We start from the raw sequence: 27649 nt of genomic DNA, 5'->3' as shown, positions 1-27649 counted from the left end.
AAAAACAGCATAAAAGTATCAGAAAGTGGTCCATATGACTGGTGAGATATTCTTGAAGTAATACAATTGATTTGTATAAGGAACAGACTAAAATTGTTATTTGCTGATAATCTTCCCATCCGATTAACTTTTAACTCCACCACAAACAACCGGATTGAGACTGAGTTCAATTTGAGAGTCTAATTCACCAACAAATACTACAGTTCTGTTTTTGTGATTCACTGATTTATGACTCAAAAGAATGACTAGTTCATGAAACAGACATCAGGCTGCTCTTTTGCACAATTTTAGTCTGTTTCTCACACAATCCTATTGTATTATATAGCACACAAGACTGCTTGTATGGTGTTTTTGCATCCTTTTTTAAGTTTGATACCAGTACATACTTCTGTCATATCTGATGTAATTGCGTTTTCATCAACAAACATGGCCATCTGCTTTCATGTCGCTGGTTTGTCTCTAGCAGCCAGCCACAGAAAACACTTCCTGACCATATCATTGCAGAGAGGGCACTGACTCAACAGCCCCTGCAGCTGTGTTGAGAAGACCTTTTACCAGCCATTTACTCTCTTCTCTTCGGGGAGCAGCCAGTCCTCACATGCACACAAACATACCTTTTGTAATTCTGGCATTTGGCATATGATCAGTGTGTCTGGACACAAGACAATCTGTTATGGAGTTGTCACTTTTAGACAGTGTCCTTGAAAGCGGTCCAGGGATTGTCCGTGTGGCCTTTGACTTCACTCATGTAGACAGCACTCATGTATGGCCACCATCCAAGCCTGATCCAACCAGATGCGATACGTTTTTGTTAAAACACTCGTATGCCTGCGAAAAGCGCTGATGACCCAGAAAGCTCTCGTCAGGGCGACGAAGGGTTAAATCCGCCTCCGCCCTTCTCCTTTCCCTGCCCTGCCAGCTGTTCCTACTCCACACCTTTCTTCTCTTTATCCACTGCTCCCTGCACTCCACAGTACCTCTCGGACCAGTAAATGAAGGCTCATTTGCAAGTTAGATAAATACTTTGAATGTATTATGGATGTAAACAAATTAGCCCGTAGGCCCCAGACGATACCAAATGGAGCGGAGGTCTCTTCCAGTGGTGGTTTCCTGCACATGCTCAGTAGCTTGATTGATGCCTTTTCTACTGCCTTAATTATTTCAATATGAACTGATTCTCTCCGTATGAGGCAGGTGTGTTGTTAAAGTAATGCTCTTTAATGCTACCTCTGTAAAGCTCCCTGCCGAGTCCTTCCTCTCCTCATCAATTCATAACAAGAGCACTCAGCCAATTAAAACTGGCTGGAGAGAGGCAAGAGGAGCAGAGTCGTGCTGAACCTGTTTATGCACAGCAATGTTTGTGGTCAAATTGAAGTTGTTGTTTCATTTTGTTTCTTTTATCACCATGTTACTTTATTAGCTAATTTACTGTTTCTCATTATGATTAGTGGTGCTTGTTAAGGCAACTACAGACTACTAAGAGGCTTAATTATTTGTTTTTATCTCATTTTAAAGTGATAGCTCACAAGTCATTTACTCATGTCATTCCAAACCCGAGTGACTTTTTTTCGTCTGTGGAACATACAAAAAGATATTTTTAAAAATGTTTGTGATTTTTGTCCATACATTGAATGTCAATGGGGTCCATGTTTGTTTGAAAGAAAAAAAGTCATACATGTTTGGATTGACTTGAGTACATTTTCATTTTGGGTGCACTACCACTTGAAAATGTGAGAAAAAAATCTCATAAATTTACCTTAAAAAGGGGGCTTGAGCCATATCCAAGTACCAGAGCACCCTACAAATGCCCTTACAACCACCTAGAACACATAAGCATCATGGTAGAGGGTTTTGTACTGGCAAGCAACAGTAAAAATCTGTTTTGTGTGAACACTTGCACACAAGCACATCACACACTCTTTTAAACTGCTCTGTCAGTCTATGGCAGGGCAGAGGTTAAGGAAGAGAGGAGTGGGTGAGGCATTGTTGAGATTGATTAAGACTCGCTATTGATCACGGAGCGTGTGGGTGTGGGTGGGTGTAGGGGGATCGGCAGAGCCCAGGACCCATATCTCTGAAGACTCCAACTCTGTTCTCTATAGCAGGCCGGCTAGAGACCCCTGCAGGGGCCACATCAAAGAGTCCTGCTCCCCAGCCACCCTTGTCTTTTGAAGACAGCAGTGTTTGATGACATCACTTCCCCTGTTATTTCACAGTTGGACAGTGTGGCTCATGTGGAGTACAATACCTCAATATGTTGGGAACGGTAGACGGAGAAAGAATCTATTGAATCTTTCAATCTCTGTTATCCAACACCACAATCAAAATTCACATTGAGTAATATGGAAATGTTGGGTTTCTATGTATCCAGGTTTTTGAATACTTCTCTGCATCCTAATATGTCTTTGCACATGTTCACTTGGGTTTGACTACACTTTGCTAAAAGACTGACAAGGCACCCATCCATATGATGAATAGAATGATGGATAGATTGAGGAGAAAGTGTTGTAACGCTGAAAAATGACACCTATTGCGTTTAAGATGGATTCTTTATACTGTACCTGTAGTAAGCCATCAACAAACAGACTGCAGGCTGATGATTACTGACAGGCCAGTGTGTGTTGCCTTTTAGGACACCTGAACCAGTGTTGTTCTCCACATCTGCTTCACACCTGCAGTGACCTCATGCAGACCTCAAGTCCTGAAGCTACCGATCGTAGAGAGGTCAAACATATGGCCAAGCATGTTAAACACCCTCATGCTGACTACTGACACACTGACCACACTCTCCCAGCTAGAGTTACATTCAAGCGACTCTTTCCTGATAAGGCATAGTGTTTAAAGAGAAAGTTCACCCAGAAATGAAAATTCTGTCATTATTTAGTGATATGCATATCATTCCAAACCTACTGTATATGACCCCCCCCAAAAAACTAAAAATCGATATTCTGAAGCCTCACCCTGCTATTTTCCATACAATTTATGTTTTAAAAAAGACAAGAATCACTATACAATGCTCTAAGTGGCTTTATAGAAAATTATATGATAGCATTGTGGAAGGAATAGGAATAGATGAAAAGTTAAGTTGTTATTCATTGATAATCATCTCAACCTCTAAACTGTTGACTTGGCAGAGTAAAATCAGTGAATTGAACTCATAAACAAATCAGTCTGATTCATGAACAAATAATTCAGTTCAAATTGTGAACCACAATAATATTCAAAAATATTGATTTATTTACTGATCCAGTTAAATGATTCAATTATATGTTCATTGAGCCAGAGTACAGCCATTCTAAGAAATTTTGTTTGGAAGATTATAGTAGCATATTTACTGAATAATGTGAACAAGTAATGCAATCTGTATATTTTTACAGATATTTATATAAAGAAATACTTTATGAGTGAGCTTTAGTAAAACCTGACAGTAGTTTTTAATCGCCCAAAAGAGGGTTTGTGCTGGCGCAAGCTGTTAGTAAATCTGGCCCTTAAAGCACAAAAGATCTATAGATCATGTTGATGGTACTGTTTAAGTAAATTTAGTGCACAAGTCTTGCACTAGTTTTATGATATAACTCTATAGAAAAAAAAAAAAAAATTAAGTCAAGTCAATATTATTTGTATAGCGCTTTTAACATTGCAAATTGTGTCAAAACAGCTTTACATCGGCTTGATATAAAGCTGGGTGGCTTTATATCAGCTTTACAGTATATAGACGGGGAAATTTGTCGAAATAGTGTCATTCTCATCTGGCCAGACAAAATCAGCAGTTTAAATTCAGGCTAAAGCAGAATCAGATTGTGCAAAGGACTCATCTGGTTCCTGTGGTCTTGTCCCGATGGCCATCTTGGAGACAGGGTCTTCAATGGGGATCAGTCTCTGGGGCTCATCTAGGTGTCCTTGCTGTAGAGGTCATCTCTAGGTGCTGATCCACCATCTGATCTGGATACAGTCTGGATCTGGGTGGCTACAGTGACCTCGGAATAAGAAAGAAACAGACTAACATTAGCGCAGATGCCATTCTTCTAACAATGTAACAAGTACATCAGGTGTTATGGGAAGTGTTCCCGGTTCCAGTTGACCTAATTAATGCAGCCTAACAATCCTTTAACGGATTTGAATTATAGAAATGCAATAGTGTATTATGTGTAAGCCAGGTTAAAGAGATGGGTCTTTAATCTAGATTTAAACTGACAGAGTGTGTCTGCTTCCCGAACAGTATTAGGTAGATTGTTCCAGAGTTTGGGCGCTAAATAGGAAAACGATCTCCCGCCCGCAGTTGATTTTGATATTCTAGGTATTATCAAATGGCCAGAGTTTTGAGATCGCAGCGGACGTGAAGCAATATAATGCGATAAGAGCTCACTCAAATACTGAGGTACCAAACCATTCAGGGCTTTATAGGTAATTAGCAAGGTCTTAAAATGTATACGATGTTTAATAGGGAGCCAGTGCAGTGTTGACAGAACCGGGATAATGTGGTCATACCTGCATTTTGAACCAGCTGGAGTTTGTTTATTAAACATGCAGAGAAACCACCCAATAAAGCATTACAATAATCTAGCCTCGAGGTTATGAATGCATGAATTAATGTTTCTGCATTTGACATTGAGTGCATAGGTCGTAATTTAGATATATTTTTAAGATGGAAAAATGCAGTTTTACAAATGCTAGAAACATGTTTTCGAAGGAAAGATTGCTATCAAAAAGTACGCCTAGGTTCCTAACTGATCGTGTAGAATTTACAGAGCGGCCATCAAGTATTAGACAATGATCTAGGTTATTACATGCAAAAGTTTTTGATCCAATAATTAACACCTATGTTTTTTTAGAATTTAGCAGTAAGAAATTGCTAGTCATCCCGTTTTTGATATCAACTATACATTCCGTTAGTTTTGCAAATTGATTAGTTTCATCAGGTCGCAAAGAAATATAGAGTTGGGTATCATCAGCATAACAGTGAAAGCTAACATCATGTTTCTTAATGATATCTTCCAAGGGTAGCATGTAAAGCGTGAAAAGTAAGGGGCCAAGTACTGAGCCTTGTGGTACTCCATACTGCACTTGTGATTGGTATGATACCTCTTCATTTACTGCCACAAATTAATGGCGGTCAGATAAGTACGATGTGATAATTTTCTAGTCTATTTAAAAGAATGTTGTGGTCGATAGTGTCAAACGCGGCGCTAAGATCCAGTAGCACTAATAGAGAGATACAACCACGATCAGATGATAAAAGCAGGTCATTTGTAACTCTAATGAGAGCAGTCTCAGTACTATGATATGGTCTAAAACCTGACTGGAGATCCTCACATATATAATTTTTCACTAAGAAGGAACATAGTTGTGATGATACTACCTTTTCTAATATCTTTGACAGAGATTCGAGATCAGTCTGTAATTAATTAATTCTTTGGGGTCAAGTTGTGTTTTTTAATGAGAGGCGTTTTTTTAATGAGAGGCTTAATAACAGCCAGTTTGAAGGTTTTTGGGACATATACTAATGACAATGATGAGTTAATAATATTCAGAAGAGGATCTATTACTTCTGGAAGCACCTCTTTTAGGAGCTTAGATGGAACAGGGTGAATACAGGTTGTTGGTTTAAATGATTTAACAAGTTTATACAATTCCTCATTTCCAATAGAAGAGAATGAGTGGAATTGTTCCTCAGGGGATCTATAGTGCACTATCTGATGCGATATTGTGGCTGACAGCTGCATGGTTACAATTTTATCTCTAATAGTTTCAATCTTGGAAGTAAAGTAGTTCATAAAGTCATTACTACTGTGCTGCTGGGTAATGTCTGCACCTGCTGATGTTATATTTTTGGTTAATTTAGCCACTGTGTCAAATAAATACTTGGGATTGTGTTTGTTTTCTTCTAAAAGAGACGTAAAGTAAGCAGATCTAGCAGTTTTTAATGCTTTTCTGTAGAATAGGGTACTTTCCCGCCAAGCGATACGAAATACCTCTAATTTTGTTTTTCTTCAGCTGCTCTCCATTTTCCAGGCTGCTCTCTTTAGGGCCTGAGTGTGCTCATTATACCACGGTGTTGGACTGTTTTCCTTAATCTTCCTTAAGCGTAAAGGAGCAACCGTATCTAAAGTGCTAGAAAAGTGAGAGTCAATAGTTTCTGTTACATCATCAAGTTGTTCTGAGCTATTGGATATGCTGAGGAATTGAGATAAGTCAGGAAGATTATTTATAAAGTAGTCTTTTGTGGTAGAAGTGATGGTTCTACCATATTTGTAACAATGAGTTGGCTTTACAGCTTTAGCTATATGGAATATACACGAAACTAGATATCATCGCTCTGCTGCAATATTTCAACGCCACTGACATAAATTACATATGACAGTTTTAAATCTAGAGTATGATTTTGACAATGAGTAGGTCCTTAAATGTGTTGTTTAAAACCAATGGAGTTTAGAATGTCTATAAATGCTGATCCCAACGAATCTCTTTCATTATCAACATGGACATTAAAATCACTAGCAATTAGGACTTTATCTGCAGCCAGCACTACCTTAGATAGAAAATCAGCAAATTCTTTAATAAAGTCTGTATGGTGCCCTGGTGGCTTGTATACAGTAGCCAGTATAAACATCGCAGGGGATTTATCATTAACACTTGTTTCTTTGGATAACGTTATATGAAGCACCATTACTTCGAACGAATTATACTTGAAACCCGACCTCTGAGAAATACTGAAAATATACCTATAAATTGTGGCAACACCTCCCCCTTTACCTTTTGGTTCATGTTTGTAACTGTAATCTTGGGGGGTAGACTCGTTTAAAGTAATGTAGTCATCTGGTTTTAGCCAGGTCAAACAAAGCACATCTAGTTTATGGTTAGTGATCATATCATTTACAAAAAGTGCTTTTGTAGAAAGCCAAGCTTTATCATTTGTTTATCTGTACTATATCTGTTTTTTGTTTGTTGAACATCAATTAAATTGTTACTCCTACTTTGGTTTGGATGTTTTCTGTATTTTCTAGTTTGGGGAACAGACAGAGTCTCTATAGTGTGATATCTAGGTGAAAGAGTCTCTATGTGCTGAGAATTAACTGACTTCTGTGACGTGAGGCAGCTAGCAGTTAGCCAGTCTGTCTGCTTCCTGACCTGGGCCCCAATTAGTCAAGTACGAACTCTAAGACTATGTGCCATATTTCTAGAGAGAAGAGCGGCAACCCAAGAGGGATGTAGACCATCTCTTTTCAACAGGTCAGGTCTGCCCCAAAAATTCTTCCAATTGTCTATGAAGCCTAAATTATTCTGCGGGCACCACTTAGACATCCAGCCATTGAGTGACGACAGTCTGCTATGTATCTCATCACCCTGGTAAGCATATTTAGTGATCTCCGACTGGCGAAGTTGAACATCATTAGCTCCGACGTGAATAACAATCTTACTGAATTTACGTTTAGCATTAGTCAGCACTTTTAAATTTGCCAAGATGTCAGGCGCTCTGGCTCCCGGTAAACATTGGACTATTGGTGGCTGCTGTCTCTATTTTCACGTTCCATACAATAGAATCGCCAATAACTAGAGCACTTTCATCAGGTTTCTCAGTGGGTGAGTCACTGAGTGGGGAGAACCAGTTTGATGTTTTGATCGGAACGGAAGAGTGGTGTTTTGACCCGCAACTAGGCCGCCTCACAGTCACCCAGTTACCCTGCTGCACGGGCTCTACCGGAACCGAACAATGTACAGGACTCCCTGAGCTAGTCGTATCCAAAGCAGTATCTACAGCCCTCACATTCTTACTGTCCTCAACTAAAGTTTGGATGCGTGTCTCTAATTATGAAATCTTCTCTGTCAGCCTAACTATTTCCCTGCATTTATCACATGTGAATCCCTCGTCACCGACAGAGAGAGAGAAACTGTACATGTGGAAAACAGTGCAAACAACAATAGCAGGAGAAGAAGTCATTACTTACCATGATTGAAGAATGATTCGCTTACCACTGTTGTTTGATGAACTTGTGAAAAACGGAGTGAGAAAAAAGAAAACAATAATAGGCACAAATAGAAACGCGAATGATTAATACCTTAATACCTTAATGATTAATACCGTATTGATCATCTCAGTTAATTTATTGGAATGAAATATTTTCTTATTTCATTCCAATAGTTCCATTAATATTAAATAATGACAGAATTTTAATTTTTAAGTGAACAATTTTTTCAAATTTGACCTGGCCATAATGAATATATATGTATATATACTGTATATACATTTTTTTTTGTACCGAGCCTGTCACACTCTTCTCTTTCTCTGTTTCTATGTGACTCTCCCTTGCTCTCTCTCTTTGCTTTTGTCTTTACCCACTCCCCTCTCTCAGCTTTAGGGCTTTTCTGGCTTGGTATTTGCTTTAACCCCAAATCAATCTGTTTTGAGCAGAACTCATAAACTTTTCATAAGCTCAACCCTTACACCCATGTGAGTGAGCTCGTCAAGACTCCTCCGCCTGTCCTGCTGCTTGTTTGATATTCGGTGTACTTAAGCATGGTGCCGGACCCCACGCCGGGCCACGCTCAGTCGCGCCACGTGTCTCCTCTCTACCGCTCGGCAAGCCGCTCCTGTCTCCGCATCGATCCCAGCTGCCGTACATCATCAGAGCGTGAGCACTATCTAGCCGTGCCATGTTTAATTTATGTAGTGGAATGTCCTCTCAGTTAGACACCCTCAACTGTTTGGAGACGTGCCGTGCCTAACCGCTTAATGTAGTCGCTGCAATTTGTGCTGTGTTTGCCTGATTAGCGCTGAGTGACGTTTGTCCACACCCCACCTCGCCGAGGGAGGGATGTAGCCGATGGATTTTGTGTTTGCTCACCAGAATGGCATCGACGTTCACGGTGATGTGTTTTGCTGTGACACCTTCGCCGCATGTTGGTCAACAGACTTAATAAGCACAGGACAGACTCGCTCTTCTCTATCTTTATCATTCCCTCTCGCCCTTGCTCTCGCACACACTTTAACCGAACAGCAGGTCAAACTTTTAAAACGTGTGCATCACTAACAGGCTCACTCAGGCAGAAGTGCCATCTCAGCACCTGTGCCTTAATGATTAATACCATATTGATGATCTCAATTAATTTCCTATTACGCGGCAGCAGGTCTGCGCTGCTCGGTTTCTGTCAAGGCCCTGAGTTTGGACCGGGGGAGATCTCAGAGGGCAGCTGGCTCACATTGATAGTGGGAGATTTCGGGTTGCTTGCACACTGGGGAGAGTATTTTCTGCGTAATGGTGACTGACCTTCACTGCGTATTTGTCATCCAGTAAGTAGCAAGAGCTTTTTCTTTAAGGCAACATGAAAAGGCATTTGCAATGCATATAAAGTAATGGGATACATTTGCATGTGAAACAGAATAATGTAGAAATGTTGAAAAGTTGATTTTTATATTATTAGTTAATATAAATTTTCCCAACCCACACACGCTTTGTTTACATCAGCAGAAAAGTAATATGTGTCAGTGGTAGAGAAAGTTATATTAATGATTGTGAAAATTATATTTATTTAAAATAAACATGAATGTACTTCAGTGTGTACACAACCGAATGTTTGGGGTCAGTAAGATTTTTAAAATAAGAAAAAAAATCTTCAAAAATACAATAAAACTTATTATAAAAAATGATTGCAGTTTAAAATATATTTTAAAAATGCAATTTTTCCTGCATTCACATAGCTGATTTTTCAGCAGTCATTACTCCAGTCTTCAGTGTCACATGATCCTTCAGAAATCATGCTAATATGGTGCTCAAGAAACATTTCTTAATATTATAAATGTTAAAAACCATTGTGCTGCTAAAGATTATAATAATAAATAGAAGATTTAGAAGATTATTGACATCACTAAAGATGAATATACACGTGGTCAAAACTTCCCTCAGGCACTCACATACACAGAGAGTAATTTATTTGTTTAGATCTCATTTCTTTTGGATTCTCATTTTAGTGCTACAGAAAATTTATTTTCTTGCATTGTTTTAGCAATTTTTGTTAATTTACTGCTTTCTCTCTTCTTTTTTTCCTCACTCGTTTCACCTGCCATCATACCAATTTCAGACCCTCAGCTGTGCCCTCAGTCCAAAACCTCTGTCTCTCTTAAAGTGACTTAACTCATTCTGCCGGTCGCTAGGCAACTACTGGCTGGTTCTGTGTCCCAGAGGGTGAGGGTTTATGTGTGTAGGCATCCGGGGGTGTCTCCTGAGCGCCATCACCCTGGGGCTTTCCAGCTTGAGTGGTCAGTGTGCTCTTGGACCTCTCAGAGCTGAACTTAATATTACAGCATTCTGATATTTTATTCTGAATTCATGTTGTTGATGGATCATTGCCATGGAAAATGTTTTGTTTAACTGCTTTTGGTCCAGAAATTCATCCACTAGGCCATATCCAGATTACACTGAGGCTAGTGCCACAGCATTTTAAGACTATAGATGCTATTTTCTTTTATCTGCTGTCCCTGATCCTATCGGCTTATCTGTGATTCAATCAGGAACCAGGAGTCCTAGCACTCAAGGAACAGTTTGCCATACAAAGACTTCTCCCCAAAATATAAATCACTGATGGCCTCAGCATTATCTGCACATTATGATTCTGGTATACAAGGTTCAGACTCTGGCTTAGACTCACATTTAGCATTAGAATCAAAGCTAAGGCTTCCCTGCTTAAACAAAAACAGCTTAGACAAGCATGAATTTCTAATCTGGCCCAGTTTGCACTGCAAAAAAAATAAAAATAATATATATATATATATATATATATATATATATATATATATATGTGTGTGTACTGTAAATAAACCTAGAATTAGTTTATTTTTCTCCTCATTGCCCATATTTTTTTTCTTTAAGTATAAATCTTGTGTTTAAAGCAACATTTAGTGAGGTGTTTGCTTAATAATAACAACAACAACAACATTCTGACAATGAAGTGAGGAAAAGTAACTTAATTCTACATATATTCTCTGAAAACAAGTGTTAATATTCTAGGCAGTTTTCCTTCTCAAGTAAATTGGTCTTTTTAAGGATTGTCAACTTTTACTGAAACAAAAATAACAAAAATAATAAAAACTCCCAAGGTCAAGGTCACTGAACTAAAACTAAATTATGTGAAGATATAACAACAGTTACAAACATTCATGCATATGTAAGCTATAAGCAAACAACAAAAATAATACCCAACTAAATAATAAAGACTACAGAGGTGAGCTGGAAAAAAAAACTGAGAACAGATGTTTTTTTTTAGATTTAAAGGAACAGATGTTGCAGAGAGTCTGCATCTCTACCATCTCCTCCTTCAAATCTCAACTAAAAAGACGGAAATACTGATCTAGACAAATATATTTCTCATTGTAATTCATGGTAGTTAGTGCAAGATTGGTGCTGGCAGGTTAACCAGCTTCACCAAAAAGATTATTGCTGAATCTGGATGAAAAGCCTGGTTGGGGCACCATCTTCTAAAACCTAACATAAGCTAGTTAACCGACAGGGTTAGAGCGAGTGCAAGGTGCTGGCTGACTTTGCTGTGTTCTTCACTGACACATGCACTTCCTGTGAGAGACTTTGGGCATTAGGACCATAGTCACCAAGCTCCACTGAGCCCATCACAGCAGACTGATGGCTCCCAGACGGCCTGCTCCCGGTCTGCTCAGGGCAGAGCTAATGGAGAGGTAGCCCACCGGTGTTAAAGCAGCTGCCAGATGAAAAACTAAACCTCTAGTGGCAGCCAAGGTGGAATATGTACTTTTACAGTAACACCTACAAACTCCAATTCGATCTGCAATGATCATGTACTCCAAAGAGACAGGAGAATACAGAATATCTTTTTGGATTTTTTGCAGAACTACATGTTGACACCTGGGCAAAAACATAACCGCACGCTCCACGGACACACTCTTGTGAGCTGAGTAGTTCTGGCCCTGGAAGCTAAGTTATTTAAAGCTGGCTCTTGACTTCATCTGAGTCATTATGGGCTGCTGAATTAAACATCACAGGCCTCAGCCTCTGGCTCCTGCAGAAGTGCTCTGCTGTGCTTTGCATGGGCTCTGTCCTCTTCCTCAAAAGTTACATTCTCTAACACCACTCCACGTGCTTTTTTCTCTCATGTCTGTTGAGAGGGTCCACACCGAGACCTAACGAGAGAGAACAGCCCATCACAGTCCTTGAGAAGCAGAGGATGATGTGTACCGGCTGAGGAGCATGAAGTGAGGAGTTGTCAAATAGCCATGCTGCATTCCTCACCAATTTCCTACTGTGCGTCCCATGGGACTGGGATTTACATGCACCTCCTGCGGTGCATGCAGCTTTCTGGGGAGTTGCGCATGGAATATGTATGTTTGTGTGTTTGTATTGTGGGCGTTAGATCAACTAGCCATCTCACAGCAGTAGCCTGAGACTGCATAGGCAGAATTTGGTGGGTGCTGGGGTTAATCAATGTTTGAATGTGTGAATATAGCACAGTTCATGATTTTTAGTATTGATGTTGCTGTTGACTGAGTTGCTGCTCACCAACAGAAGGCAATCTAAACATGTTAGATGGGTGTTTCTTCAACTTTCTGCACTTGTATGTCCCAGGGACTGCTTTTTATCAAAAACAGATTTCAACTTTTTCTTTTATTTTTGTTACTGTATATGAAGGTCATTTTTTTCTACTTTTAAAATGCTTTTTATGTATAGATTTTACAATTTTATTTATTAATTTAGCAAAACGTTTTTGTCCAAATCAACATGAATGAGGAGTACAAAAATAATAAATAATACAAATTAATAACAAATATTGAATAAAATATGTTATTGAATAATTTTATTAAAACTTGGTCAGCCTATGAAAAATATGAATTATTAGTAAAATAATGATATAATTATTTAAATCTATTATTTAAAAACATTCATCAGTTTTTCATCAACAATCAAACAATCATTTGTCGATAATAATGCATATTGTATTGTATTGCATTCATTCATTCATTCCCTAAATTTTTAACTTGGTCAATCCATTAAAAATATAAATTACTAGTAAAATAATAATATAGTGATTAATATCTGTTTTGATTACTTTAGCTGTGGCATCGTTTCCATTGCATCAAACAATTTTTCCCCTAATAATAAACACTTTCTTTATTCATTTAATTTTTTCCTAAACCTTAAACTTGGAAAATACCATCAAAATGGGAATCATTGTTTATTAAGTTTAGAAAAAAATGACAGAACTCAGTATACAATATACATGGACATAAAGCCCACTGGGTCTAATATGCTTATAGTTAAAGAAACACCCATATTTGACTTGCCTTCAGCTACAAAAATATGAGTATGACATTAAAGATAGCGTTTCACATCAAGACTTTTGCTGCGAGTGACACACTGACCTCCATTGTTTTCTGCAAATATGCAAGAAATAAATACTCATGGCTGGTAAACTTTCTTAATCCACTTGCTGTTGGCAAAAATTCATTTTGAACCTTGGATATGGAAATTCCCATTTCTCAGACTGATGTTGCTGCCTGTTGCTGGCTCAGCTATAAGAAAAAAAAGCCGTGCTAAACAGGTGGCACTGGGAGGAAGTGACATCATCACTTTTATAACTGCGTGCAAAGTGGCTGACTTTTAACAACCTGCACTTTAAAGTGTTCTGCATATACAGGCTCATAAACATTAAAGGGTTCATAGAAGGGTCTTCTTTTGTACTAGACACAAGCTGTAGGGGATTTGCTGCACACCATCGGCTTTGACGTGTCATATACACCCACAAACGCAAGTGCTTATGTACAAACACACACACACAAGCACACCAGTCAGTAATGGGAAATAAAACTATGAAGAAAGGGGGATGTTTTGTGCCCGGCGCAGCACTGAGTCAATTGACCTTGAAATGAACAGCAGCACTGGGGGACAGCGAGGTATGGATACATTTAAGAGCTGGGTGTGGGTGCCAGGGGCCAGCCTACTGCCTAATGACGGACACACTGCTTCATCCATCACCATGCCACAGCTAGGGCACCCACCAGGGCAAGGCTTTAATCACCTCTCTCGCTCATAAACACACACACACATTTTTTTTTTTCACTCATGAGTGTGGACTCTTGCATTTGTATAGCACACGCACTCTTAAAGGGACGGTTCACCTAAATATGAATATTCTGTCATCATTACTCATCCTCATTTCGGTCCAAAACGGTATGATTTTCTTTCTTCTGTGGAACACAAAATAACATATTTTGATAAATATATTCATACAGTGGTCAGTGGGGTCCACTGTTTTGACTTTTTTTGAATGGACCATTTTTGTTCTGCAAATAAGGTTTAAAATTCCATGAGGGTGAGAAAATAATGACACAATTGTAAATTGTGGGTTAAATATCCCTTTAAAGAGACATTTTATTTTAACTGAACAGACTAAGATTTTGGAAATAAGCATATTATTTATTTATTTTTAATTGATTTATGGGTGGAAAATTGTTTAATATGATAGAAATTTTGCCTCAACCGAGGGACTGAAAAAAAACCAAATGAATCACTATATTAAAGTTACTTTATATCAGCTAATTGCTAAGGCAACATTTCTCATTTTTGTTCAAAAATAATGAATAAAAACTAAAATTTCTAAAACTTTGTTAAAATGAATAGAAAATAAAAAAAATCTGATTTAAAATATATAAAAAAGACCAAAAATGCTGAAAAAAATGTTTTTTGAAGTTTGTTTTACAAGATAATTCTATTCTAGTCTTTCTACCTTTCTACTTAAAAATTATGTTTTTGTGTTACCTTGTGTTACTACATTGTGTTACTTGCTGTCTTTGTAATTAATTGTGAATTAATTTATTTATTTTTCATTGTATAGTAGTATACATACATGTATATACTAAAATATCATGACTTTCTTTCTTCTACTTACAGCAGCACCTAAAACACATTTAGACACCTGGATTGGTCATTATATGTGCCCACATTGTATCACACACTTACATTAGCATACTGTACATACTCTCTCTTGCTTTCACACACTCTAAATGCTGAACTTCACCCACATCCTTACACTCTCAACTATTTCCATTTCACTCCAGTGAAATCAGCTACAACCTGTTAGACGCTCCATTCTCTTGAAGGTTACTGGGGGTTTTTTCGGAGAGAGAACATTCTTGACTCCACTGTGACTCTGACCACTACATCATGTCTGGAGTACATCGTTTTCCTCCAGAACTGAGCCCAGCGGTACTCTGAGAGCACAACACTTCTATCTAGCTAAAAATAGTGAGACAGATGGAGACTTAAATATTTGTTAAAGTTAAATATTTGTTGCGGCATATCAGAAGTGCTGTGATTTATGTAACATGGGTTAGTGAAATGGGTCTGCTTGTACACCCAGTGGGTATGTTCCTCACCACGCTCACAAGAAATGAGTCAGAGGAACTGTCTCTCCCATGCTTTTTTCCCACAATCCTCTAGGGGTTTCCTGTCAACCGAGTGCAGTGCTTGGCCGTGTCTTTTTGTGCTGCGGTTTTGAACTCCTCGCTGATGTTTTTTTTCCTCTCAGAGCTACATAGGCACTGGTTCTTTCTTCTCTTGGACTCGTTTGTGTGCTTTTTAGCTTAATTAATATATTTAACCTCGATGAGGTTCTTGTTGTTCCAGTGCCAAGACTTTCTCTTTCAGCTTTAAGTTTTTAGCATTCGTGCTGGTTATGTTGCGCCATCATTTCCAAAACGCTCGCCCTGTCTGTATTTGTTCAAACAGCTATGCCTGGCAGCAAATTCACACCAATGATTAAGGTTAAGATTAATAGGCAGAATTTGATATACAGAATAGGCATTTAATTGCTTTGGGGACTTTGCTTCTCTAGTGTCTCATGACTAAATATCTTGACAAATATGTTCTATGATACTAAAATAGTGCTGTAACATATTAACTTTTAACTATGAATTTTGCCTCAATAAATTCCTAATTTGCTGCTTATTAATATTTAGTAAAGTAGTAGTTAAATTCGGTAGGATTGGGGTAGGGGTAGTGATGGGGTAGGATTAAGGTATCTAAGGTATCTAATATATGGTTATGCAGAATAAGGCATTAATATGTGTCTTTTAAGTACTAATAAACAGGCAGTTAGGAATATGCATGCTAATAAGCAACTAGTTTATACATATAAATATTTGTGCTGTTTTTTACACACCAAAAAGATGGCACTTCCTGCAGGATGATGTCATGTATGTCACAAAATGTGAGTGTAATATTTTATCCAGACATATTTAATGGGGACATAAAAACAGGAGTGACTCATTCAGATGACCGGAAGCAGCAATCCTGCTTCAGAACAAGTCACATAATGTTCTCATGTGTCCAGATCTGAACCAGCACCAGCTAAATATGAAGCCCAAATTACCTGCTTTCAAACAAGTCCAACTCGAAGACAATCTCATAAGCACAGGCACTTATCTGCCAGAACACGCCGTCCCACCCCCACACCGCAATAAATCATCCATAATATGCAGATACCTATTTGAAACCCTGTCCTTCTTTCCAGCCCTTCAGGTTGGAGTTGATGCTGGCTGGAGGCAGGCCCGAGCAGCAGTAATGACCCTGAAGCTATTACTAGTGGATATTTATAGCACTCAGGGCCAGCTATGGGGCAGCACTCATGACCACATTGGCTTCATGCATGTGGGCGTCCAGCTACTAGTTGCCAGGTTACCACAGTGCTTCCAGGTACCTGTGTGTTCCCCAGACGCGTGCGCACACACACACACACACAGAGAAACACCTTTAGAATTGAGATCTGCTTTCTTTCTTCCTGCAGGCTTAAAGCAAAAACACCAACAAGCTTTAATTGTTTTTCTTGCTTACCAATGAAAAAGACTCGATTAAGAAAACAATTTCTGTGAATTCAAGCACACAACGCTTTCTAATGAAGTTTTTTTTTACCTTCATTTAGCATTTAATGCTCTTAAATAGTGAAGTCAAGGGATAAATACAGGTTCTGTGGACCGGTTGTACAAGATCTACACGCCTCTGCACTCCAGGGATGAGCCTAGCGTAAAGGTGCTGAGCTCTAATGAATGCCTTTAATAATGAAAAATGCTGTTTGCGCAATACCACAAACCCTGCACATGCTGCAACTCTATCCAAACTTCGGCCCCCTTCTCCCACATCGACAAACCTGGAAGCAAGCCCTGGTTCTCACTGGAGGTGTACCACAAACATGGCCTAAAGATTACATTGCACAATTAATCAATACCTTAATGAGATCCCATTTTCTCCACCAAATAGTATCCAGGCTGAAAGTTTCCTCCTTCTTTAGTTTGTTGGATGCAGCCAGCAGGAAATTAAATTAAATTAAGTTTGCATCCTGATAGATTTATAAGACACTCCACATTTTCATTGTGTTGTTGTGCCATCGGAAAGAGAGCGAGGGTCTTGTGGGTGTGCGAGCGTGATTGTGTGGGTGCGTAAAAGCTCTCTGAAGAGACAGAGCGAGAAAGGAGTGAGCCGTAGATGTCATATGCTTCTGGCTCACTCTTGAATTTATGACTGAAGCACAGCTTCACAGATTACTTGTATTTGGATGGGTTGTAAGTCTGCCAAACGTGCATTGTAAAACAGGGACAAATGTGTCAGCGTAGGAGGGACTGAAAGAGGAATATGCATGTGTGTGTGTGTGTGTGTGCATGTGCGTGGTGGTCATTGATGTATTGGCTTCTGTTGGTATGTATGTGGGATTTTTCTTTTTTTTTGAAAGGGTGAATATGTGAGTTTGTTGGGGGGGGGGGGTATTGTTTTTTTAACCTATATGCTTATATGAATTTAACGAAATGCAAAAGGTCATAATTCACCCCAAAATCAAATGAAAAAAAAAATGTGTTTAAAAAATCAAGCTTATTGTATTACAGAAAAGGTTTGATCTCTGTCATTGCCAACAAAGGGTATATAGCAAAGTATTGAGATGAACTTTTCTTATTGACCAAATACTTATTTTCCACCATAATTTGCAAATAAATTCTTTAAAAATCCTACAATGTGTTTTTTTTTTTTCCTGGATTCTTTCCCCCCATTCTGTCTCTCATAGTGGAAGTGTACCTATGATGAAAATTACAGGCCTCTCTCATCTTTCTAAGTGGGAGAACTTGCACAATTGGTGGCTGACTAAATACTTTTTTGCCCAACTGTATGTAGTATAAATAAACTATAGCATAAAATATATATATTATGATAATTATTATTATTATTAAATTGTTTGTGTATATATGTGTAGATATTATTGAAATTGTTTTTTTTTTAATTGAGAATTTATGTATTATATAGTACTTTACAAAAAATAAATTTTGACAATTAGAGATGGAGGTTTAAATGTGCTTCACCAAGAAAATAATGCACAAAATAAATAATAATAATTTAGATATAGCTTCTTTTTTTATTATTTTGGGGTAAAATATAACCAGATATTTTGACCCATATCTTCACCTGTATGTGCATAAGAATGTTTTTATGTTTATCTGGTTTTTACTTACTCCTCTCATGCTGGTTAAGGATTGAGGGCATGGCCTGGTGCTCACCACAGCTGCTCGTGCCATATGGAGATGTAGTGCTGGTGTCTGTTTCCTCAAGCTCACGGCCACAGCAGCAGAGCGTCCTCAGCTCGCCCTCCCAAACCAAGCGCCAGTCCAGCACACTCCCTCAATCCACTTGAAAGAGAATAGTACACCAGAACTTACTCTTACAATCCTCTCATGAAGACAGATTTCCTATGGAATTAAATTTTAAATCAAATCTTTTCCTTTTAATCCATCAAAGGTGCTGTTCAAACATCTTGACACATTCACTTTGAATATCAAGTGTGCTGGTTGAAGAGTTCAATCAAATGTGAATTACAGGGCTGTTTGATTTTCAGCACTCTGAATTTAGCTTTTGATTTGTTCTGTCGCCCTTTTCCACATTGCAGATTTTGTCCCCTCTCTCTGTGGTCACTATTCAAGGCTTGTTAGTCCCATACAGAGATTGTCAATGCTCTTTCTAATTGTGATTTGCAGTGCATTCAGTTGTAGTCAGAAGACTATTTGAGAGAGGAAATGTCAGTCTGAACCTGCCTGATCAACAGCACTGTAATAGAGGGGTTCAGAAATGTCTAGTATGACACAAGCTTTGTCTGAAACTAAAGCAGACTCCATCAACGGCTAAACAGGCAGCATTTAGTATGAAGGTACCTTCTAAGAATACTGGTTTTAGACCAGATTTCCAATGCATCATGATGTCTTGGCTCATCTGTGGATTATCTGTTCCTCTGAAAATGTTTAGCCTGGATTTCTCTTATATTGGTGAATTTCCCAAGAAATGTCTGGGTCATAATTCACTCCAAAAAAAAAAAAAAAAATGTATATGAAAATATAGTCTATATTTGAGGCCATTAATATATTATATGCACATTTGTTAATCAGTTAATCAAAATGTTATGCGTAAATATATTTATTAATACATGTACTACTAAATTGCATTATTTATTATTATAAAATATATTTATGTGTATGTTTGGCTATAATGCTCATTGTTAATCAGTTAATCAAAATAAATTATACATTTATAAATTGATTTATAATTAAATAATAAATTAAATGAATTAAATAATACATACAAAACTTTATTAAAAATATAAATAATAAAAAAAAATAGTTTAACTAAATGTACTACTTTCAGCTGTTCTAATTTTGAGATTGTGGGATATCATATAGTAGGCAGCACAGTGTATATTTCGTCAGTATATGTTATCTTCTGACCAGGTGAACGTATTTTAGTAGTAAAGACAGAATGCTTTGCAAATGTTTTCCCTTACCTTTGTATACACTGCCTGCTAAGGCAGCATTTATTAGCTTTTGGACATGGCCGTGATCAGGTGTGGTTACCATGGTGCTTTCTGTAAAAGTGCCAGCGGCTGTATGAATGTCTTTCTTTGTGTGTATTACCCCATTGAGCATGCAGTACGCATAGATTTTGCGCATGTACGTCTAAGTGTAATGCTGCAGGCCGGGAGGCAGCGCAGAACCACAGCCCCCAATTCACTCAGCACGTAATGCTCATAAAACTAATAAAAATGCTAATGAAAGGGACAGTTTTCTTCAGTGTTTCAGTGTACGGATTTGGTTTTTGTGTATGCGTTATGTATCTGTGTTTCATATGACATTAAAATGTTGGTGTGCTGGAATGAGTGAGATTTTGTGAGTATGTGTGTGTGTGTGTAATCTCCGTGGTGACAGGGAACCGCTTGTTCTGTGACTGTTTACAACGCTTTGTAATCATCACTATTTATGATTACAGAACAGAATTGATGTTATTCACTCTGGCTAGATATGCTTTAAACAATGCTTTTATTCATAAGCTGTCAAAATGTATCCAGCGAACACTTGCTGACTTCAAATTGATAGAATTTGTTTACAAATATATATATGTATATACACTAAGCCCTTACTTTGAGTTGGCAACCGGTATGTTACCAAAAAAAACAGGTGCTTTGTAAGTCTCACACAACTCCACCTGTGTTCACATGAAGATCCCTGTTTGGGATGATCTGTCCCTGGGTTTATCCTCTCTGTGAATAACTTTGGCACTATGTACCATCAGTAAACAGTTGCGCCACTTTTACGCACAAATGGTTTTACTCACTAACCGCTTTTGGCTTAACCAGACGCCATGTGTGTATTTGAATTAAATCGATGTCATTCTTTTCAGCACAAACACGCCTCCTTTCTATGTAAATTAGGCTTATTATAGATTACACCTTATTCACAAGACTCAGCGCTATTTGCCTGTGCAATTAATGTTGCGCTAGTACTGCCTGTGGAAAGCAGACTCTAAGCAATTTTATACAGAAGAGACGTTTGTGTGTTTTCTAGCAATAATTCCTCAAATGATGGTGAAGAACAGACAGTGAATGACATATTTCACTTAATTCTCTATTTCAGTCACACCATAAATGTGGTCAAGTGGCTATCTCAAATATGCTAACTAGTGTTAAACATGCATTAACAATTTTTTGTGTTGTTGCCCCATCTTTTTCCAGGGTACTACTGTTTCTTCAGTCAGACCTTTCTACTCACCACACCTCATTCTCTTTTTTCTTTTCCTCTTTCTGTCTCTTGGTCCTGTCCTGTCCTGTCCTTTCCCCAGAACCCAGACATTGTCCTGGTCCACTACCTGAATGTGCCAGCTATCGAGGATTGTGGGAAGCCATGTGGGCCCATCCTGTGCTCCATCAATACAGACAAGAAAGAATGGGCCAAATGGACGAAGGAGGAACTCATTGGCCAGCTGAAACCCATGTGTGAGTGTCCAATCACATTCAATCAACTGAATGCATAACCTGTCTCTTCTTCTGCATGTTTTAAGTGATCACTGCAAACAGTGTCTCAAGAAATAACATTACCAAAGTGCCTTTCAAAGGTTTGGGGTTGGTATAATTTAACTTATTGATCGCTTCTTCTTTTGTTTTCACTTTTATGATGCATTTATTTAATCAAAAATACATTATAAAACACAGTAATATTTTTAAATATGTAATACAATTTAAAAAAACTCTTTTCTCATTTGAAATGTTTTTGTTAAAAACAGTTGTGCTCCTTAATATTTTTTGTGAAAACCATGATACATTTTTTTCAGGATTCTTTGATGAATAGAAAGATCAAATGAACAGCATTTATTTGAAATAGATTTTTTTAATAATGTAAAAGTCTTTCCTGTCATTTCTGATTAATTTAATGCATCCTTGGTGAATAGAAGTATTTATGTTAAAAAAAAAAGTACTATCCGAAAGAAAGTGTGTGTGTGTGTGTGTGTGTGTGTGTGTGTGTGTGTGTGTGTGTGTGTGTGTGTGTGTGTGTGTGTGTGTGTGTGTACTAAAATATATAAGGTAACGTATAGAAAATAAAATATATTTAATGAGTTTTATGTAGGGATGTGACGAGATCTCATGGCACGTGTCTCGCGAGAACGTGACGATATCCTCGCAGAACATTTTGCAGTGTTTACATGTTGTTTATTACTGCATATGATTCATTAAATAAAAGTTTAAAAGTTGATTTCAAAGTGACCCTACATTTTTTGCATTTTGTTTTTCAGTTGAATAAAAGACAATTTTTCCCTGTATATTTCATCGAGGATTTCTTTTAAAAAGTCAAAGAATCTTGTCTCATCTCGTTCTCGTGAACCCAGTCTCGTGTCTCGTCTCGTCTCGTAGGATAAGTGTCTCGTCAGTTTTATGCTTGAATAAAAAAAATTATAAAATGCACTTCATATCTCCATATTACCTATCTTGAAATTGATTTTCACATTTTTTAAGTTGCATATCTTTATTACATTTTACAGAATAAGATTAGATGCAAATTTGCATCTCAGGTAAATCTATTTCCATTTTTTTTTCTGGAAAACAAAACATACTGTAAAAAAACAGACAAAGCATAAAACATACAAACAAAAGATACTGTGTATGTTTTGCAGAAAAGGCCGTTGTGAGAAATCAGTCTCCATTGTGGTTCACACTGCCCCAACAAACACCAAAAGGATTGCAATACTGTTCCAACAAAACCCAAAAGCTGTGGGTGCTGGTTAGGGCAGTGTAAACTAGCCTAACGATACTTGACAATGTCTTCTGTAATTTCTATATTATTTAGGCAAGCCCGGTGCTGTTTTAGTTATGCAATGTTTCATGAGAAGTTAGTCTCTCCCAGCTCAGCCTACTCCAGGCCAGCGTTACCTGCTGCAACTTGTGCCCTTGTTCATAGCAGGAGTCTCCATGTGGAAGCCTTGACATGATTATTACCTCACACACTCCGAGGCGCCCGGTTGTCCCAGGGTCAGTGGAGCCTCTTGTCTGCGTCTCACTGTCCAGAGTGATAAAGCACGTTGGTTTCCAGTCAGTCAGTGGAGGAGAGCAGTGATGTATTGATTGATGCCAGTGAGTGGGTGGAAGAGTGTCTGACTCGCCAGAAATCCCTTCACACGTCCAGCACCGCTTTGCCCGTGCTTTATGCTTACACTGTGTTTATGTTTTCGTCTACGACAGGTCTAGGTCACAGAATTGACCAGAGGAAACCTGTCTAATAAGGATGTTGTAAAAAAAGGGGACGACGGCATGCATATAATCATGTTTACCCAGAGTCTCTGTATGTGATCAGTCTCTGGCATTGATCATTTGAACTAGGACAGGGCTGTCAAGGTAATGAATATATGAAGTCGGATCCCTCGCGTCAGCACTTTTAGACACAGGATGTCAGCGAGGAGAATACAGACGAGCTCAGCTGACATTGTAATCGCTGCCGCGTGTTACGATCCCCTTAAGAGCTCTCGTGGCAATCACTTAAGAGCTCCCTTTCACATTGACTTTAAGACACGTGCAGTAAACTAATGTGTTCATTACACTCCATGCCTGATCTACCTCAAAACCATTTGCCATAATGCATGCAAGTCATTAATGTTGCAAATGGTGTGGACAATGGCAAAGGTGCGAGATGTCTTCCACCGGTCGGGCCCAGTGCACTGAGACTAGGCTAATTGGGCCACAACATTCACCCTCATAATCTTCAACAACCATCCTTGATGTGAGCTCATCTGAAGAGCAATATTACCACCTAGTGGTGGTGCTGCAGACGTGCAGCCTGTTGATAGTCAGAGATTCATTGTAAACCTTATTAGCCATGCATAATTCATGGATGCATTATACATCAGCTCTACAAACCCTATGTGTTCCCTTGAGTGACCCATATCATACGCAAACAGCTTGCATTCATTAACGGGACGAGGTGTGCAGTTGGGATTCAGTGCATTAGGAGCGGAGCATTCCTCGACTGACAGTCCTCAGAGAAAGACTTCTGTAACTGTTGATAGGCTGCGGAAAAGTTTCTGTTTCTCCGCTTTAAACATTTTCAATGCATTTGCATCAGATATCGTAGAAATGAATCAGTGATGAGGTTGCGTCATCACCTGCTTTGCACGAAATGAGCATTTCATCATTGTAGTGTGAAATATAGATTAGTTATTTTTGCCTTCAAGCTCTGTTATGCAGGGTGATTTTTAAGTTTTTTACAAAGATTCTGAGATGTATTTTAATTCATCATCAAAGCATTCAGATCTCCTATTATCAATAAGTCTACCTTATTGCATTATAAGAAACATTTAATAAAACCCTTAACTTTTTTTCTGACAGTATCTCATTATTGTACTTAAAGGTAAATAATTCCTTTTTTTCACCAATAAACTTTGGTTCTTCTTTATTTAGCTCACCACTGTCATATAGAGAACACTTTTCACAATCCAATCTATGCTCTAGATTTGTAGTTGTTGAATATCTATTATCATTTAGAAATACAATATCTTACCCTAGTAAAATAGATTGCAAATGCGGTTTCATGTTGAAGTAGGCGTGTGCAGCAGAGGTCAGATGGCAGGTCATGGAAGGCAACGGTTGCTTAGTCACAGTACAGCTGGAGAAAAGAACGCGCCGGCCTGATTCATTCCTCTCTGCTGATGTAATTTAAGAGACCGGGGACCAGCCATGCCTGAAGCCCCCTCACTGCTGCATGAGCAGATGATCAGACAGTGGTTATAAACATACACACACACACACACGCACAGCAGGGTGCGAGATATCTGATGTGATTTATGTTTCCTGGAGATAGGCTGCGATTAAAGATACAAGTTGATGGGTGTGGTTATGAGGTGCTTTGAGCTTGTGGATGTGGATGTAGCTGGCAGAGAGAATGTTTGACTTGATTTGTCAGCCGCATTTAATCCAGGAGTTTTCCAAAGCCATTCAAAATTAATAATATATGCGCAAATGTAATTGTAAACGTAAATATAATTAAGAATAAATTTAATATTAAACAAATATTGTTTAAAAGTGAAATGTACAAAATAAGTTTCTTTTGCAATTTAATATGCCATTTATTAACTTTGTCCACCTTTTTTATTATATTTTCAATTTTCAATTATACAAATATTTTACTAATCTTAATTACTTCGTTTTAAATGGACCTGTGGTGTGAAAAAAATCCATTTTATTATTACAAATATTGAATTAAAATGTTTTTGTATACATTTCACCAAAACATTGCATTAAATATGATTTGCAAGCTAGACTATTAGAATTCTAATATTATATTTTTATATTAACATTTGTATTAATATTTAATCTAAATATTTATTAATTACAGTTTCCCTTAACAATTGAATTAAAAAAAAAAAACTTTTAGATCAATAACAGGACAGCTGAAACGACATGAAATTCCATTTCAACTACCAAATCTTTTCTTGAGCAACCTGGAGGACACTCTGTGCTCCCCCCGGGGATGTGTGAACCCGAGTTTAGGCACGGCTGCAGGAAGGAAATATGAAATTTGTTCATCAACAACATTCGGAGACACTCAGACTCTGCGTCTGTGTGTGGTGGAGCAGACAAAAGGAACATTGCCAGATGGGCTGTTTGAGCAAAGGACCGATAGTTTGAAGAACTGCATTAGTAACGGCAGTCCACTTTGTACTGAAGTGTGGGAGAATTCCTTCAAGTCTAAATCAGAGGATTCTTCTTCAGATCCTCACAGCCAACGCCTCACGCCGATGTCACGGCATATTCACCAAACCAGCTTGGCCTTTCATTACATGACCTGCCTTGTGCTGCGAATCTGGTTCAGGCTCACGCTGTGAGATTGATTTGTCTGTTCGAGCATGGTCATGCTGGTGTAATGGCTTATGGAACGCCGCTGCGATTCTCTGGCCAAGCGCGGAATGGCAGAGCTCAGCAGAGCAGAGAAACCCGCTGTGTATGTGACAACTGTTGTGCCTGCTCCGGCTGGTGACGCAGCACTGTTTGCGAGTTCAAGCCAAACGCTTTTGTTTCTTTTATCTATTTTTGTCTCTGTGTCTGTTTCTCCCTTCGCCTCCCTTTTCCTGCCCTCGCTTTCACATGCAATCTCACCACAGCTTGTTACGCTCACTGAAGTAGCAAAGCGTGCACAAGCCGTATTAAGGTATCTCGATGCTGTTTGATATTCTATATACCGTTCCTCTCCAGAGATCGGCACATTTCCTTTATTGCATTTCTTTTTCCTTTTGTTATTTTACCGTTCCAGTTGTTGTCATTGTTCTTTTTCTCAGAGGAGAGAGGCTGAGCTTGGAAACGGTGATGGCAGCAGAGGGCGCAAACTGCAAAAAAGCACCTTGTCAAAGGGCTGGGGCTTTTACTTCAGCTGAAGTAAGACAAGGAAGACATTTTTCCTCCCACGTCAGCTGAAAATTCACACTTAACAGGCCCGAATCTGTTCTTAAACTTTCCGTATTCCCATCCTAGGTCAGACAAAAAAAGAATGACTTTTTCTTGTAGTACTCTTTTTCTGGACAAAGTGGTTTTGATATGGAGCCTGGCTCTGAGGTAAGGTCAGGGATGTAGTGCACAGGCGGGGTGGGGGAGGGCTGGAAGGCTCGGCTGGTGGGCTGACGACTGTGTCTCCTCTCTCCCTCGGTAGTTCATGGCATCAAGTGGACTTGCAGCAATGGGAACAGCAGCTCTGGCTTCTCTGTGGAGCAGCTGGTGCAGCAGATACTGGACAGCCACCAGACCAAGCCTCCTCCCCGGACTCACAACTGCCTCTGCACTGGCACTCTGGGTAAGGGACAGAAAGGAGGGCTGGGGTGTGGGAGAGAGAGGCCTTCAGAAAGAGACAGAGGGAGCGGGTAGTGCTTTACATATGTCTGCAAGAACTGTAAAAGATGAGGTGAGTGTAGAGCAGGCTGAAAGCCTAATTAGAGTAGCGTCCAGGCTGAACATTTCACAGATGTGCTGATTTATTGAGCTGTCTGTTGCAATGACACCACTGGGGGGCGTAATGTTCCTGTGTATCTGCGCAGTCAGTCTTTTTTACTCAAGCATACAACAAATGAATTTTCACCTTAGACTTCATCACAAATATCCAGCACAGCACTTTACAATCCCATGGTGTTGCTCCTATAGGGTGCCGTTACTCTGAAGCAAACTGAATTGCGTGTTTAAAACAAATGATCGTGGGGTAGATGGATTGCCATTTGTTGTATGTTCATATCAAATTAAATTGCCAAGTGCGCAGTAAAATGACTAATGCGACACATCAGCCATTTATTAACAAAACAGGAAAGCTATGTGTTGGCTTCTTGTGAAACGATTAATATTGATGATTGATGGTCTCTATAAAGACGTAAATTAATCTCAATGTTCATTCAAAGCATTGGCATCAAAGTATTTTGTTCCATTTCAAAGACATTATGCAGCTCATTCTATGAAATGCTCTTCTTCTGATGTACAAAGCAAACAGAGACTCTTATAGTGGTGTCATATATAAAACAGTAGTGTAGTTATCATGTGCCTTGTATTATTCAATGTAAGTAGTTTCAATGTAATAAATAATAGGGAGGGGGGTGGGTATTGCTTATTGTGTTAATTTAGATACTGTCGTGAATAAGAAAGTAAATAAGAATAAGTAAATGTTGACAATACTAATAAAAATGGAATAACGTTAATTTTAAAGTGTGGAATGTCATTAAGGAGTCAGGAATATGAATTATTCTGGATGTAATAGAATGGTCAATGTCCACATTTGTGTTGTGTATGCAATACTAATAATATTGATAATGAAAAA

At 38.5% G+C, this 27649-nt stretch overlaps 1 protein-coding gene across 1 annotated transcript in view; it reads left to right on the top strand.

The window, feature by feature from the left end:
• LOC306860526 (calmodulin-binding transcription activator 1-like) overlaps positions 1 to 27649 on the top strand; it is a gene marked incomplete at its 3' end in the record, with an annotated part of 416062 nt that overhangs the window by 357475 nt on the left and 30938 nt on the right. The window contains exons 7-8 of the mRNA XM_079402251.1: positions 21159 to 21312; positions 26504 to 26644. Of these exons, the coding sequence (XP_079258377.1) occupies positions 21159 to 21312; positions 26504 to 26644 (295 nt within the window). The remainder of the gene's footprint in view (positions 1 to 21158; positions 21313 to 26503; positions 26645 to 27649) is intronic.

This window comes from Barbus barbus (genome assembly GCF_936440315.1).
Source record: "Barbus barbus genome assembly, chromosome: 41".
NCBI lineage: Eukaryota > Metazoa > Chordata > Actinopteri > Cypriniformes > Cyprinidae > Barbus > Barbus barbus.
Note: the sequence above shows the minus strand (reverse complement) of the source record. Positions and strands in the feature narration are given on the sequence as shown.